At 43.1% G+C, this 16,988-nt stretch overlaps 2 protein-coding genes across 2 annotated transcripts; one reads left to right on the top strand and one right to left on the bottom strand.

The window, feature by feature from the left end:
• The first annotated feature begins 674 nt into the window (after window positions 1-674).
• On the top strand, window positions 675-4,317 carry fam222bb (family with sequence similarity 222 member Bb). The gene is made up of 3 exons (XM_084440871.1): window positions 675-772; window positions 1,867-1,994; window positions 2,236-4,317. The coding sequence occupies exons 2-3, from the start codon at window positions 1,913-1,915 to the stop codon at window positions 4,254-4,256; spliced, it is 2,103 nt and encodes a 700-aa protein (XP_084296997.1). The 5' UTR covers window positions 675-772; window positions 1,867-1,912; the 3' UTR covers window positions 4,257-4,317.
• A 3,976-nt stretch (window positions 4,318-8,293) lies between these two features.
• LOC311307398 (transient receptor potential cation channel subfamily V member 1-like) lies at window positions 8,294-16,452 on the bottom strand (the record flags this gene model as incomplete). The annotated part of the gene is made up of 15 exons (XM_084436192.1): window positions 8,294-8,503; window positions 10,005-10,134; window positions 10,993-11,114; window positions 11,210-11,514; window positions 12,040-12,106; window positions 12,217-12,382; window positions 12,467-12,537; window positions 12,622-12,717; window positions 12,835-12,990; window positions 13,197-13,373; window positions 13,735-14,069; window positions 15,113-15,250; window positions 15,399-15,560; window positions 15,853-16,037; window positions 16,265-16,452. The coding sequence occupies 15 exons, from the start codon at window positions 16,450-16,452 to the stop codon at window positions 8,294-8,296; spliced, it is 2,508 nt and encodes an 835-aa protein (XP_084292318.1).
• Window positions 16,453-16,988: the final 536 nt, after the last annotated feature.

Raw genomic sequence — 16,988 nt, 5'->3', positions numbered from 1 at the left:
ATTAAGATTTTCTATTGCTGTAGAATGTTACATTTGTCACATTTAACCTATTGTCATTCAACCAAACTAGTATCAGTTCTTTAATTTATCTAAGTAAAATAATAAACCCCTACCGTGTTTCTTAAAGTCGCACAGAAACCTTAATACATCCATGACATAAACGGACGTTTGAGATCATCTAACTAAAGTAGTTTGACGTATTTCCGACGCAAACAAGCTATGAGGGTGGGACATATGTTTAGAGGAATTTGATTGGAACATTGACAAGTGGACGGGTTTTGAGAACTTTAGACAAATTCGATAGAAGGATAGCGTTGATTGACTGGTGGATGTCGAGAGATTATTGGCCTAAAATCTAAGGTACCTGTTGTCATTGCACGTGACCTACCGTTTTCCAGGAAGTAAGAAATTATATATTTTGATATAAGATTACAACAAAAGTAGAATTTTGTATTTTTGGGGGATATATCGTTGAATAGGTGAACACTACGACCAATTATGTGAACCAAAATGGGACAGAATGCTTTTTTCATTTCAGTGCGACTTTAACAATGATTTCTAGACAGGCATTGAGGCGGAGCCCCTGAATGCAAATTATGTACATGAGGTCCTCAACTCTAGTATCGCGCATGCGTCCCAAAAGTTGCTGCCGCAGAAAGCAGCACAAAAAGGATCGGGGGCTCCTTCTAAATAATGAAAATATCGATGGTTTATCAGTTCGCCAAAATGATGTTTTCTTGAATTCCTCTCAATTCCTCCGAGTTCCTGGGGAGTAAGTATTGCGTTCATCACGACTTTACAGTGTTTCCTGCCTGTTATTTCTGTCTATGTAGAACCGTTTTGAGAGCTGAGTAACGTTAGCTAGACTAGCTAGTGCTAGCTAGCAGCACTGGCACAAAGAAGTGCCCAATGCTTTGTGGTGCTATGCTCGAGGTGTTTAATGCTAACGTGTTAGCTAGCTAACGTTACCATTGATTCACTATTCCTGCTATCAATTTCACTAGCTAGCTAGTTAGCTTACACACAGTTGGCTCGATCGCTCACTCGCTGCTTCCTTGGACCCTGTCGACATAGTTATTAGCTAGCTTAGTTAGCTTGGTTACATATAATCAAGTTTACATAAAACTGCCAATGCGAGTGATAGTATCCAACAAATTGTAATTGTTTACATCGTTATTAGCGTTACCTAAATAGTTCCCAAGGCCCAACCTACCTTCTTGTTCTTGATTGGTGATCAGTTTGTATTTTGAAGCTGAATGTGCCAGTCCTCCATTTTCTGATAAGGTTATTTTTATATGTATGTTGCTGAAGTAGTTTGTGTTGTGCCATATAAGCTCAGTGTCGAACCACATATATTCCTGGTAAGTGAGAACATCTCCCTGGCCCTAGGGCTGCCAATTGATTGACACTTTTCAAGGACATTTTCCCCCTTTATATTCTGACGCTTAGCTTTGCTAAACACATAGTGCTTTGAATGACAACTAAACACCATTACATAACTGCTTAGCCTGTTGTGCTCAAAGGGATTTTTGTCTGCATTGTTGTGAATCACTACACAACCCTCTTTGAGATCTGTGATATTGAACAAGCCAGCTGGTGGGCCTGTAGCCTGCCATCAGGCAGTCTGTGCCCCGCTGTGTGTTCTGTGATGGAAAGGAAGGGGTTTACATCTCTAGCTTCACTCTCACTGGATCTGTTTGTTGTATGGCAGGCTAGAGCGAGCCTAGATGCCAAGTGATTACTGGCTGCCATTTTAAAAAGGTCACACAGTAATGCACATGAAAGAAATGAGTGCCAGTCATTTCACGCAGTCATTAGTGCATTGGGTGCTGACTTGTGCCTCTTTTCCCCGTGCCTCTATCTTAGCATGGTGAGGAGAGTGTATTCCATGTTTCAGTAGTGGAAGTGTGACATGCTGGCCTGTCTGCCAGCATCAGGTGATCCTACCACCCGACTTCTCTCCCACCCGCAGATGAACACTGGACTTCAAAAATGTAAGTGTTTTCTTTTGAGTCACTCCCCTCTGTTAATGTCACATCCCTTAACATCATTCTTAGAGTGCAACTACGATGATAGTGTTGTCTTCCTCATTTTTTTACCCTTCTCTAAGTGTGATACCATTTCATTGAATAATTCCATTGCAGTCGCTATTTCCATTTTAAATGAGTCAATTTTCCTGACTAGTCCTGTGTTTGCTCAACATGTCCTGCTTTTGTCTCATCATTCTCATTTTAGGGGAAACTACACAGAAGATGAGATCTGTCAACTATCCTACCCCAGCGGAATTGGATGCCTATGCTAAAAAAGTAGCAAACAACCCGCTGACCATAAAGATATTTCCGAACAGTGTCAAAGTACCACAGAGAAAGCACATTCGCCGCACAGTCAACGGGCTTGACACCTCCACCAATAGCCAGCGCCACAGCCCCTACCCGTCTCAGGTCAGCGCCAAAGCAGGCCTCTTGGCCGTCCTCCGAGCGCCCGCTAAAAGTATTGTCAAAGAAGCTGACGGAAGCCGGGCCCGTCTGCTCTCCAAAGCAGCCATGGACCCCCACAGTGGGCCATACGTCACCCAGAGCACTTTAAACCTCCCCCAGCCTGGCCCTCACCTACAAGGTCTATCTCAGCCTCAGACCTTGTCTGCTCAGAAACAGGGCCTTCCTCACCCACAGGCTTTTCAGCAGCAGCAGGGCATGGCTCATCCCATGACTTTACAACAACCACAAACTATTCCTCGCCCTCAAACTATTCAGCAGAACATGGCTCACCCGCAAGCTTTACAGCGGCAACAGAGCCTATCCCAGCTGCAAAACTTACAGCAGCAACAAAGCCTGGCCCATTCACAAAGCATACAGCGACAGCAGAGCTTAACCCACACCCAGACTTTACAGCAACAGCAAAGCCAGCCTCGGCCACAAACCTTGCAACAACAACAACAACAGCAGCAGCAGCATCTTGCTCATCCACAGACTTTGCAGCAGCATCAGACGCTTCCACTTCAGCAAGCTTTGCTGCAGCAACAGGGATTGGCCCAGGGCATGAGGCACCTGTCTGAAGCGGCCCAGCAGCCGAGCCTGCAGAACTCCCAGGGCTTGCCCCCGTCGCAGCCACTCCCCCAGGCCACTGGCGCTGGACCTCCCCCCGCCCCCAATGCCCTGCCTCAACAGCAACCCCTGCCAGGCCCCTACGGGCCGAGGAAGCTGCCGGACACTGACGCACCACCAAACGTAACCGTATCTACCTCCACCATCCCTCTGTCCATGGCGGCCAGCCTGCACCAGAACAGGCCTAGTGACCTGAGCAGCATCGTGCACCAGATCAACCAGTTCTGCCAGGCGCGGGCTGGCATGGGTGGGACCTCTGTGTGCGAGGGACAGATCGCCAACCCCAGTCCTATCAGCCGTAACCTGCTCATCAGCGCCAGCTCCAGGGTGTCCACGCACAACCCTGCCCTGGGGCCCCTCCCTTCCTGTCTGCTGAGTGGCCCGCCTAACAAAACCCTTCCTCAGGCCCCGGCCAGTGCTGTCCCACCACAGCCCAACATGGCTGCCATGAACAGAATGCCTGCTTTCCACTCAGACCTGGAGCAGCGACAAATACAGCAGCAGATACAACAACAGCAGCAGCAACTACAGCAACAGCAGTTACAACAACAGTTACAGCAACAACAATTACAGTTACAACAGCTTCAACAGCAGCGCTCCTGGAACCAACACCAACTGGCTCACATGCAGCAACAACCAGAGGGTGCTCACCCTTGCAAGAACCCCAGGATAGAGGCTCCCATCGGGCCCGGTTTCCCAACCAAAAATCTCAACTATCCCCACAAGCTGTGTGCTCCCCAATCCTTCCCTCTAAGACGTGCTGCAGACAAACCAACGTCCTCGCCCCCTGTCAAGGGACCCACGGGTGACATGCCCTTCACTAACGGGCACTACATGCCGCCACAGTGGGGCAGGGTCCAGCCAGGGGCTAATAACAATGGATCAGGCTCTCAGGATGTCCCCTTGCCTTTCCAGGGAGGACAAGGAGGAGCTCCCTTGGACTGTGCACCTGGGCAACAATACAGGGGAGCCCCCCCTGCCCAGACCAAGCTAATGCAGAATGTGGATTACCTAGGTGGGGACTTCCAGGCGCCCTGCTTCCGTGAGCAAAACCTGGGTGTGATGGTGAAGATGCAAAGGCCTCCTATGGGTAGGGCCCCAGAGCCTAGTAACGGTAGAAATGCCCATGCTCATCACCCAGGCTATAGATAAATCTTGAAGTCATTTAACGGTCTATATTTTTAGTTGGGCGTCTCCCAAGGCAAGTCTCCCGTTCAAGTACCCCTATGTTTGTTTGAGAACATCTTGCAAGTGATCAATTGAATGTTCTCCACAGTTTATTTCCCCAGCTCTTGATCGCCAGGTCCCAGGTTTTGTTATGAAACAGTCCTCAGGTCTAAAGGTAACTGTAATCTTTGTTCCCGATGAACTATGAAGCAGTTCACTCATCTAGTTAGAGAACCTTTTATTGCCTCTCGATGGTTAGCAGAACTATGCCCTGCTTGGAGCAACTAACTTTTACAATATTTGTGGCCTTACAACTTCCCACTGGCTGGATCTTGGGGTCTTTTACTTTTCCTGTGTTTACATGTAAACTTATGAATCTATACAATTTTCATAGTACACAAACAAGATGGAGAATATATACTTGTATGCACCTAATGACTGTTGTTGAAGGGGTATTTTTGTATGTTAATAATCGTGTTCATATCCTACACGGTCTCTGAAGGTAGAAGAAAAGCAAATGATACACACTTCGCATTCTGAAGAGAACCACCCGCCCCTGCAATCTCTCACCATTTACGTTAACATGCTAGAGCCACATGTGTCTTGTCTTGTGTGTTGTAAGACCTTAAGTCAAACTTTGGAAGTAGTCTATGCTTTTTGTCTTCATACTTTAGTTGAATTGTCACTACTTGAATTTCAGGTGAGGTGGGCTCCAAGGTGTGAGGACCTGGAGAATGGAAATGTTAGGATCAACATTTCTCTAAAGACACATGTTGGCATTCAATGTCTTTAAATATGTTTATGTTAAATGGATTAGTATACAGACATTTGCCAAAATAATTTTGAACATGTGTGTGAAGACCAAATTGATCACTTGCAAGCATGCAAGTACAACAGATAATGCAAGAAAATCCTCCCTCTATATATTTAAATACACTGTTTTTCATCACTGTACTACTGTAAGAAAAAAATGATTCCTTATGGATGTCGCTTATCTGTGTGCGCATTGTGGTAAGCTGTTCCTCCAGAAGACCTACTCCTGTGTTGTCTTAGTACTACCTATAATGGGGAACATGGGTCTAGTCCAGTGATTGATGCAGGAGTGCTAGGTGGGTCTAGCATGTAACAGCTGCATCTCCCCTCTGTCTTGGATGACACCTTAAGTGTTGTGTAGGGGTGCTCATTGTCTATGTTCTCTTTTAGCCTTTGAAAATAGCCTCACATTTGAGTTACTCTCTCTATACCTTAAATGTTAATTTACTCCCTACACTAAGCTTTGAAAGCAAGCATCGTGTAGAACTTGATACAGAAAGTAGTTATAATATTAGCAACTATTACTGCATATGTCTTTACCTAAAGTCACTGTTTAATTGCAATGTAAACTGTAGTGTTTTAAAGGGTAAAATATGAATAGTATTTAGCAGAGTTTTATAGGTGTGTAGCACTGGGTTGTAATAATGGTCCTCATGGTTTCTTTAGTTGTTTTACTTGACAGATGGCCTGATTTTGTTAATTTATTTTATGGACCACTGCATCCTGAAGCCATAGGTGTTTTTCTTCCCTCATCGGTGCCATAGATAAAGCATATCAGACACGAGAACAATGCAAACTAATGTCTCAAAACTGTCTGCACTCAACGAGAGTTGCAAATAGCACAGTTTGTAACCATACCTTTATGAATTGGGCTTTCTTTCTTGAGGGCTGTAGATATTGTGAATCTCTTATTGTGTCGCTGATGTGCCTGGCCCTTGAAGCTGCTATTGAATTCCAGTCTAAACACACTAGTGTGATTTATGTGTTTAGTAATGACGTGTGGGCTGTACTAGTAGAATAAAAGTTCATATTTATGGGGTGAGTGTCTTACCTTTTTGAAATGTGAGAATATTTATGGAGGAATGGACCAACAGTTGGTGCAGCAAACCAAGCAATTTACCTGATATACCCGTTTTCTGTTTTGTTTCTACTGCCATGTTCCAGCCCGAGAAAGTCAGGTTCTAATGTGTGTTTCATATGAAGTGCCTCCGCTGGGCTTAATACTGGGCACAAAATGTGTATGTTTGCAAGAGAACTTGTGAGGCACAGGTACTTGCATACAGGTGTGTACACACACACTAGTGCACTATCTATTGTTTGGGGACCAAGCTACACACTGTAACTACTGATATTGTGTCATGGACTTAAGTCCTGAAGTGTGCCACAATTTCCAGACACTGTAGGGAGTCTAAAATGTTGCTGCTGAAATCCCTGACCAAAGTGACCAAACCTCCCCCATCATGTACCACCCTGGTCTCAAGCCTAGACACACATGGTTTGTGGGTGACAGCAAAGGAGCAGCTGCCCTCCTCTGGACAGTTATAGGTAAAGCATGCAAGACTGTTACACTGTATTGTGAGTTTTAACCATCTTTAGTCTTCAGTGGTCCAAATGTGGTGTGAATGGCAGTGGGGGAGCTCACTTTCTCTACTTCTGTAGGAACGTGTTATTCCAGTTTGCCGATCCTTCAGGAAACATTGTCTTGCACAAACATTCTCCCCCTAACCAAAATAAAGTTTGCAATGTCAAAAGGTGTTCCCCTTGACTCATGTTTATTTTCTAGAATATTTCTGGAACATTTTCCAGTTTCTGGAATGTGTCTGAAGCTAATGTTATTTGATTACACATGGTGTTTTACATATCAACATAGTACATTCAAAATACTAATGTAAAGTATTTAATTTAAAAACATGTTGCAACATCAGTGTAATGACAACAAAAATATGATTCAATCATTCTCAAATAGCAGTCCACTAGAACTTGCAAGATCTTAGTGAGAATAGCTTATAGTCCTTTTAACTGTATGCTACTTTTTTAACAGCAAATATACAGGTTGGTGCATTCAAGTGTTTTGGCTCAGCTCATAAACTCCAGAGAAATCTGTTTATTCATAGCGCAGAGTGACATCAGTTGTGGTGGTGCCTTGTCCATTTTGTCCCTGATGGCGCCTCAAGATGAACCTCCTCAGGAAAGGGCTTAAACGGACACCACCGCCTACAAATAAATTGGTGTGACTATTTATATGGTACATATTCCTTTGGAAAAAGTTTGAACTAGGGAAGATTTGATTCTCCAAGAACAGAAATAGTTTATATATCTCTAGAAAGGGCCACAAGTATGAAATTACATAATTTACCATACCTTGATGAGAGTGTGATTTGTGAACGTCATAATTGCCAGGGTCTTCATTTATAATTCCCAGGTTTGTCCGCCATTTCTTCCAATCGACCTCTTCTACTCTGGAATTTATCAAGAAATGTTTTCATATTAAAGGGTATATTGCAGTTTAGAGACCCCAGTGATTCAATGTGTAGGAAAGTGATGTAGGAACTCGATTTTCATTTTAAAAAAAAATATATATACACTAGTGACTTTGATCATTTTTGTTACTTCCGCATTTTAAAAATCGCTAAACCGGAAGTGACGTAGACTGGGGGAGTCCGCTCATTTCAAATACATTAGAAAGACGAGACAAGGAAGAGGAGGTAAATGTTTATGGCATTTATCAACAATGCGCACAGCGCACGCCAGATATTCGTATATAGTTCACATGAATGAAGCTAGGTAAAAGCCTGTCTGAACAGGTGAGTCTTTAGCTTCGATTTTCAGAACCGCAGAATGTCTATCCACAACAATAAACTGAGAGCACTTAGTATAATAATAAATAGCATGAATGTGTTACTTGTAAACTATTACCTATGCACTCTAAGCACTGTTTATTTTTGAGGGGATTGTACTATAAACAGTTGTTTTGTCATAGAGTGCACACCAAACTAAACAGCAAGGGGAGTCGATACCTAACCATAACTGAAATTAATGTGCAACCATCAGTCTATCATGTAGTCTAATCTAATCTATTCTAATGTAACTCCACGCATTGACAGGAGCCTGCACGCCATTCTGCATTAGCCAGGTGTTTCAGCAGGGGGGTGTCCAGTTTCCACGCTTTGTTTGATAGTTGCTTGTGTGGGAAGTGCCAGGCCATGCCCTCAGCTGTGGAGAGCATGTGCTGCAGGGAGGTCGATTCCTTCTGGACCCTGGTGGACAATCTGGCCCCCAGACCCGTCCGTCCTATCTCCATGTCCGTCCCTGAAAACAGGGTCTAATTTATCATCACTGTTTACTGGACTGGGCAGTGGCGTTGAGGTCTTTTTCTCCAACATTGTCTGAGTCCCCACACTGACCATCTTGGGCTGTACCTGGGTGGCTACAGTAAGATAAAGAGGTCTATGTTATACAATTGTACAACATCATATTGTGTGGCCACAATAGATACAAGTACAATCTAGCCAAAACCAATCAAATACGACGGTTTTGCTGCCAAATCTATCCTTATTCAGTCTGAGATGTTAATTCAGTTATATTGTAATTAAGGATGACAGTTAGGGTTTAAGTTGTACCCACCTATATCATACTATGGTGTGTAATAAATTATCATCCTACATGATGCTATTTAATGAGAAGGGGCTGAATCCAATACTGTCGTCTGGTCCCCGCCGCTAGGGACCACTTGTCCGCGCGCAGGGACCACTGCCCTTGCGGTTGATTCATGCAAATTAATATTGTGTAGGTTATAGGTTATGCAACATTGTCTTCTAATACAGCTTTTATGATAGTATAGGTGTACTGTCACATTTAGCCGAAATGTAGGCTAGTTCTGGCCTCCATGTCATGCGCTCCAATTTATATGACAGCAAAAATTAGGCTAAATCATGTTACAGTAGGCATAGCCTACATTGGCATAGATTACAAATCAATGTTGCAGAACATAACCTGTAGCCTACAGAATATTTACATGCCTAGCTGTCGTAGCCTATAGTAAAGAAGTGCATGAATACGTGGAGCACCGGAACTATAGATAGATAAAAGCTGTATTAGAAGACACTGTTGCATAACCTATAACCTAAACAATATTAATTTGCATGAATCAACCGCGGGGGCAGTGGTCCCTAGCGGCGGGGATCACGGTCCCTAGCGGCGGGGACCAGACCACAGTTTTGGATTCAACCCCTGTTGTATTTAATGCAGTGTGGCATGTACAAAGAGTATAGTTTCATTACCTGATGAACGATGGAATGGTTTGATGTTACACTGAGTTTGCACAGATGGTTGAGGAGCCAATGGAAAGGTCTCTTGGTCCGGGTGGTCAAGGACTGCAGGCGGTGCATCTGTCCCTTCACTTGTTGCAGCATCTCCCAAAACCTTATAATACACCAACATGACACCACATTAATACATTAGAAATGTATTGGCTGGCTAGCTGTGCTAACAAAATCACCAAGCTGTACACTTCAGCTAATAATTGCTAAAACCTCTGGTGGCACAGCTGATATGGACGGCAACACCAACTGCATCTCGTTTCCCTGATAGTGGTGGCGAGTGAAATAATGCCTCGTGCACTACCGCGCTAATTTCTGCATGTATACCACGGACACCGTACAGGCTACAGGCGTTTACCAGTCCGTAACATAATGTAAGCAAACTATGGTGAACAATTACGCCTTACAACAATTAGTAATGTCACATTATGCTGACAATTTGGAAGTTTGCAAACGTTGGAAAACAACTCACTCGGCACAGTTCCCGCTTTCGTTGAGCTGAAACTCGGTGTCCTAGACTAGGCGGGGTTGGCCGAGCTGATGGTGGAGCCGACGAAGCTGCTGCATGCAGCGAGGGAACTGAACCCACTGTCAGTCTCACCCGGTTCTGGTGGCGAAATCCCTTCTCACACTCCTTCATATCACCGGGAATATATCCTCCGGTGTAAAGTGCGCGCCGCAAACAACCACGTTCTTCGTTGCTGATGCTCCGGTGAAGTCCCGTCTCCTCACTGGGACAAAACGCACCCACGCACGGAAAGTGCACGGACTTTTCCTATTCTTGGGAAAAGTATGAACTCTATGTCCAGATAGACTAGAGTTTGTGCAGCCTCCATAAACGCAATACTTCACCATGATGGACAGAAGGCAGACACAATTAATTAAAAAGGAAAGCTAAGGAAAGCCCTAGCTCGTTAGCTAGCTAACAGTTAGCTAGCTAGCTAGCTAAGAACCGCCAGCCGCCCGACCGACTTGCTGACTAAAACTACTAGCTGACTGACCTAATGTCACTGATTACTAACAGACTATTAACTGACCTACTGGATACTGACTAACCTATTGACCACTTACTAATTACTAATTTACTAACTTGACAACTGACTAAAGACTACTGGCTAACTACTCTGCTGTACCGCCAAACTACTACTGCGCAGTTCGCTGTGACTAGCCTGCAGGGTCAGAGGACTCCCCCATGAAACGTCATTGCTGAAATATGAAAAAAATACAGTTTTTGGCGCGCGTCTTAGAAAAGCACCTTTTTCACCATGTTTTTGCCGTTTTTATATATAAAGATGGATTTTTAAAATTATTTTTTTGTTACAGTTTGCCTAATCATAAGCTCAGAAATGTAAATTCATAAAAAACTCAAAATTCAACCTGCAATATACACTTTAAGACATTAAAGTTAACTCAAACCAAGTTCTGCTAGTCTTCAGCATTGCTGAAAATAGGCAAGGTGTATCTACAACTAACTCTTGTGGTAAAGCCAAAAACACATTTCCAATTCTAGATGTAAGTTAACATTACAGTAAATTAAATGTATTTTCTTCCTTTGTTTTTTCTTCTGCTCCAGAATATAGATGGTTTACCTGAAAAACCTGCGACGGGACTCTCCAGCCGTAAGACCAAGCTCTTTCACCACTCCTGAATGCAGTTTTTTCCTCAGGCACCTGGGCAGGCTTCTCTCCAAGCTCAATATGGTAAGGGCCCTCTGTGAATCCATACCACAATCCAGAGATACTTTTCAGCCATAGCTATACTACACTGAACTTTTCAGCTAGTGGAGCTGTAACTTAGCAACTTTACCTGTAATTTCCAGATGCTTTCACTGTCTTTGGAGATCTTCTGAACAGTCTCACCCATGAGGGCAATGAGCATGTTAAGCAGCAGGATATAGGTGAGCACAATATAGGAGATGAGAAGTATGTAGAACACCTCCTTGTATTGGACCTGGTCAGTAAACTCCAGGTCGCCCATACCGATGGTGAATTTGAACAACTCCAGGGTAGTGAATCGGATGTTGTTGTAGGTTGGTCTTTTGCAGATTTCTGAACGGACCTCCACCTTCCTTGACAGGACCGGTGGGTTCTCCTCAATAAGGGCCACCACAGCTATAAAAAGATGGGAATTGTTAGAAATTTTTATTTTGTTATCACAGGGTCCCTGGTTCAATCCCAGCTCCCGGCATTGTGTTGAAGATTCCCTGAGCAAGACACTGAATCCCCAAATCGCTGAATACTCTCGCCTCACAGCAATAAGGTCACCAGGCCTTTCTGTGCAGAGTTTGCATGTTCTCCTCATGTTTGCAAGGGTTACTTTCCAAAGAACCCAATATGAAAAACATGCAGAAGAACAGATGCTTTTCAGTCTGGTCCCTGACCAGGACTTGGACTGAGCAGTTGGTCCCCGGGCACCAAGAACGATGGCTGCCCACTGCTCCTGGCTGCCCCTGGAGAAGGACGGCTGGGATGGGAGAAATGCGGGGAACAATTTCCTCCGGCAACCCGCGAAAGTTATGTGCTGTGTGCCATGTCGCCTCTCACTTTATGGAATATGTGTGATCACTGTGTGCCCAAATAAAAACCACCCTCGGGTCCAGTGATTGAAAAAAAAAAAAAACATAACTTTCTGTTTACCTGCAGAAAATCCAAAAAGAAAGACCATGTAGACAAAAAGAAAGCGTACAATGTCACCCAGGATCATCTGTGAGAAATAGAATATTGGCACATTATCAGGTTATTATTACACTTACTATGCTGGTATTCCCAGTATTTTCACTGAATTTAGTGAAGCCTACTTATGCTAACTCTTACCCTTTGAATCATGACACTGTACATGCCCATGTGCCTGGAGCCTCTGGTGAAGTACAGGAGATTGATCCAGGAGAGAGCGAGTGAGAGCACCAGAGGTCCCACATACCCTCTCTGCCCACAGATGTTTAACAGTACACAGACCAGAAGAAGCACTGCCTGCAGGAAACTAAAGAAGAGGCACGAATATTGTATGCATATGTACTGCATAGAAAATGAGGTTCCTCACTTTTTAGATTTCTTGGGTACTCACAATAGAATATCGCAAAATCCATCGAGGTACAGAGTTTGGAGACTCGGGGGTTTCCTCTTTAAATCAATTATCTGTGTGGGCATCAATTAGAAATGTTAGATTTTAATTTTAATTTGGAGAAATGACTAGGCTTATATAGCATAGCATATTCTCACCCCTTTACAGAAGAAGTAGATTGCGCCTATGACACTGATCAGCTCGCCAGTGGTACGGAGGTAGTCAAGTGGTGTGTCTTCCACAGGAAATGGTGGCTGCAATTGACACAGATCACATTTCAGCTCTGTAAGTATAATGGAGACTACTGATTCTATTGATGCCACTCGAGAATTTTCTTTTGGAGATCATTGTCAGTATGAGAGATGACTCACCTGTCCTTCCTTTCTGTAAAAGGCCACTGCTGTGAAAATCCCCAGGTATAGGATGTAAACCAGGAAATTCCCTAAGAATATCTTACTGGCAAACATGTCCCATTTCTCCTCCAGAAGTTTGTGTAGAGGCTCTGTTTCCAGCATATCATGGCGATTCTATGACAAGATTCATGAGTTTAAAACAAAACAAGCTCAGTGTTAGAATGTTGAAGTCTACTTATATCTTAACTACTAAAACATCTAGTCCAATATATCTCCTTTATGGCACACATTATGGCATCAAATTCAGGCTACACTTTTGTTCCACATCTGTCACCTTTGATTTTAAGGTATTATTGATATTACTGAGGATGTCTTCATACCGGGATCTCGCTGCCAAATACAATGATCTCTAACACTGAGTTCTTCTCATAGGTGTCGAGGGAGTCCAGGTCATACAGGGATGAGTAAACAGGCCCGTAGGCCCACTCTGTGAACTTCCTAGAGAGGGCCCTGGTCTCTTCATCTGTGAACTCACGTTGCAGTGTGTGTCTGAAGAGCTGACCAATGAGATATAGGAAAGGCTGCATTATCCATACCCAACACAGGTGTGTGAACATTAAATCTTCATAAAGCATTTCCGCCTATGTTTTTTTCTGTGATTAACTTACAAATATGTGATATGTGGTTAGATGGCAATCTCACTCTGAGTTGATGTGTGTAAACAATTCATCATTATGTACAGTAAACCTGATCATGCATAGCCAACTTTGTGCCAGGTGGCACTTCCTAAATAATAACACCTACTGTAGCTACAGAAGACAGACCAGTTTACTGATTTAACATTGAATATAGAAAGAACACTTCATTAATCAAGGCACACGTCATACACCAGAGACATTTGTGTGTTTGCAAACATACCCCAATTTTGCCGGTCTTTGCTGCTAACTTTAAAGGGGTCAGGCCCTGATTGTTTGCAATGTCCTCCAGTTTGACCTTAGTCTTGAATTTAGCATCCCTTTTGATGTCCCTCTCCTTCATACGTTGGATATCCCTAATAATAATCTCATCGTACATCCTGGTGACAAAGTCAGTGTTTTCTGGAGTGTTGTCTGCTATGGTGACCAGTGCATGTAGGACAGTGTTTCCTTGAGAGTCTCTGTCAGTCAGGTCAACACTATTGTATGGGTTCTCCAAGAGGTAGAACACTATGTCCAGCTGATTGGTGCAGGCTGCCAGAGACAGAGGAAGCTCACCTATTGGACAAAAAAAGGGAATAAACATGAGCATTACCAAGTGATGTTGAAACTAGTTTCAAAAGTAGTGTAACCAAGTTGAAAATTCACTCTTGAGTATACACCGCCCCCACCCACACCATCGAATTGTTAGCTTTGTTTTGAGAGGCGTATCTGGCTAAAGGTGGTTGTGCGTTGGCAAGTCAGAGGACCTGAGATTGAACCCAGCGTGGGCAAGTGAGGGTGAAAGCAAAACTGACAAGCAACACGATGACATCAGTGACATGTTACACAAACAGAAATGTTTAAGGGAGATCAAATACCCTTTTAATCTCACTTTTATCATGTAGCTTTATTTATATTTCAATCCTCTTGCTTTTAAACAGTTTTTTCTTTAAACTTGTTGTAGCCAATTGTGATTATTTATGTTTCTGTGTGCTATTGCTTACGTCTGTGTGGTGTTTGTTGTTGTCACGTTTGGTGGATGGAAGGGCATGAATGACGCCGTGGAAAAAGTAGGTTAATTGATTGGGGTGGTTTACTTAGATGAGTCAGGGCCACACAGGTGCAGGGAATAAGGCACTGGGAAGCAACATAGTTTTCTAACTGTAGTGGTGTTGCGGTGCTCGCAGTTTTAATCTGTTATTATTGCGTGTCTTGAAGTATATATTTTAACGATTGAAGATGAATTACCTCGCGGACATCCCTACCTGAAGGACATTACGCGTTGGAAAGTTGCAAACTCAAAGTTGAAAATCAAATCGCTTATTCTCTCTAGCGGCAATACTGGTGGACCGATTGCAGCTACACTTGTATTGTCTGTCTTTACAATGTACTGTTTCTCTTATTTTGTTTGGCTTTTGTTTTTATTACTATTTACTCTGTACTGTTTTATTTATCTTTTTTTATTCTGTAAGGAACTGTTACATTTATTTATACTGTATGAACATGTTATACAGGTGCTGTATAAATAAACTTGACTTTGTTCCATTGATGTCAATAAAGCCACTGATTATACTTGCCCACTTTATGTAATTTACTTAGTATGGCAATAAATAACTCACCAAAATAGAAACCAGGTTTCGCATGAGGCTGGAAAAACTTTCCACAGGCTTTGACCTGCACCTCAGCACCTTTCTCAACCAGCAGTTTCACTGAGTCAAAGCTTCGCCTCTCAATGGCAACATGCAGGGCAGTCTGACCTGCAACACAGGAACATGTCAGGCATGGTTAGAGATATAAACATGGTGTATTGTAATCAATATTAACCCTTCTCCATTTTGACCAGGAGCAGGTCAAACGTGTCCAAAAAACGTGTTTGCTTTTCAATTGTTTTTTAAATTTACCCACCTTCATAATAAATGTCTGTGTAGGGAGCATTGACAAAGTCTTTTAAACCCTGTGAACCTCCAGTCCTCTCTGCAATGTCAAGGAGAGCTTCAATGGTATCATTTTTGCCATCTTTCAGATTCAAGAGGGCTTTCAGAAGAGCCGTTTTCCCGTTAGTTGAATCTAAAAGCATGCACAGTATTTCATATTAGTTATAAGTTGGAGGCAGCTTAGGCAATATGACAAAATCAAACACAATGGTGTGACTTCCGACCTGCTCATAAATAATGGCAAATCAAATTCCTGACATCATGGGTTCTTTCTCCTTCAAGCACACCATGTGTATTTGCGTACATATGCCTCATAACACAGGCACTGTGATATGAGGCAGACTCAAAACCAGTCATGGGGAGAGCCAGTGACTCAAGCGCACATTTGATTTCTGTGGATCATCATACTCCTTCATCTACTGTACCTGTCAACACAAATTCCAAAAAGATATCACCTTTAAACTCTCTGTCTGTGAGATGTTTCTGTGTGAGTTGGAGATACTCCAGTAGTCCATTTAGCAGACTGGTGTCTCCTTTTGCTGCTGCCCCAAACAAACGGTCCATGTCAAATCTTTCTTGTCTCTGGTGGTTACTGACAAGTACATTTTCTCTGTAATGTGGGAACCAAAATATCCAGCTTTACATGAGGTAACCTTGATACACCATGGGTTAATCATATGAATAATGCAAAGTAAATGGTGGGAACTTGAGTGTCATGGTGTCATGCTATGAGGGTCAGGTCATCTCTTGTCCCAGTAACCTGACACTGTTTGCTCAAAGCCCACATACCACAGGCACTGATATACAAAGCCTATGTTCAAGAGTACATCAACTTACCTGCAAGACACTTGTATAGGAGTATCCATAGGAGGCCGGCTTACGTCAATGCCCCCTGCACCAAGCAGTCTCCTATCAATGGTCTCAACTCCGTCTTCCCCTTCACCCTCTGTGTCTTCAGTGTTGGGGATAACACATAGGATTTTGTCAAGAGGGTCCCCATCTCGCTTGTGATGGTTAAAGTTCATTACGTGTGAATCTTGAATGATAAGTTCTTGAACGAACAGAAAGACAAGTCCTCTTCTATTGAGCTGAGAATGAGTGTCAGTGTTGTTGTATGTGAGAGAGTAAAGGGGAGTGACAATAGGGATAGACGTTTCCATGGTCACGCTCCTCCCACTCACCCAGGGGTATTTTGTCTTGGAACAAGATTTGCCAGTTGTCATGTATGTATGCATGCCTAATAAATACACAAATAATAAATACAAAGATGATTGGTTTGCCAAACAAAAGCATATCACACATATTTTATAAAAACACCTGAAAATACTACCTACTGATCGTCCTCTACTTCTAGGACCTACTTGTATGTAAAAAGAACATCCTGATGTTATCACCCACCATGCAAATATGTCACGAGATACCATCTGGATGCTCACTGACTACATACAGTACTACACTAACAACAATATGTAAATGAGATAAGATGATTTAAAAAATTGGGGATGGCATTTAAAATGCTACCAGGTGAATAAAGTTTTAAAAAAAACAACTATATTTTGGA

This window comes from Borostomias antarcticus (genome assembly GCF_949987555.1).
Source record: "Borostomias antarcticus genome assembly, chromosome: 1".
NCBI lineage: Eukaryota > Metazoa > Chordata > Actinopteri > Stomiiformes > Stomiidae > Borostomias > Borostomias antarcticus.
This window is presented reverse-complemented; position numbering and strand designations above follow the sequence as displayed.

Bases quoted from the DNA above. Each gene is read 5' to 3' on its own strand.
- fam222bb (XM_084440871.1), top strand. From the start codon at position 1,913: ATGCTGGCCTGTCTGCCAGCATCAGGTGATCCTACCACCCGACTTCTC. The intron at 1,995-2,235 runs GTAAGTGTTTTC...TTCTCATTTTAG, and splicing joins GAACACTGGACTTCAAAAAT to GGGAAACTACACAGAAGATG.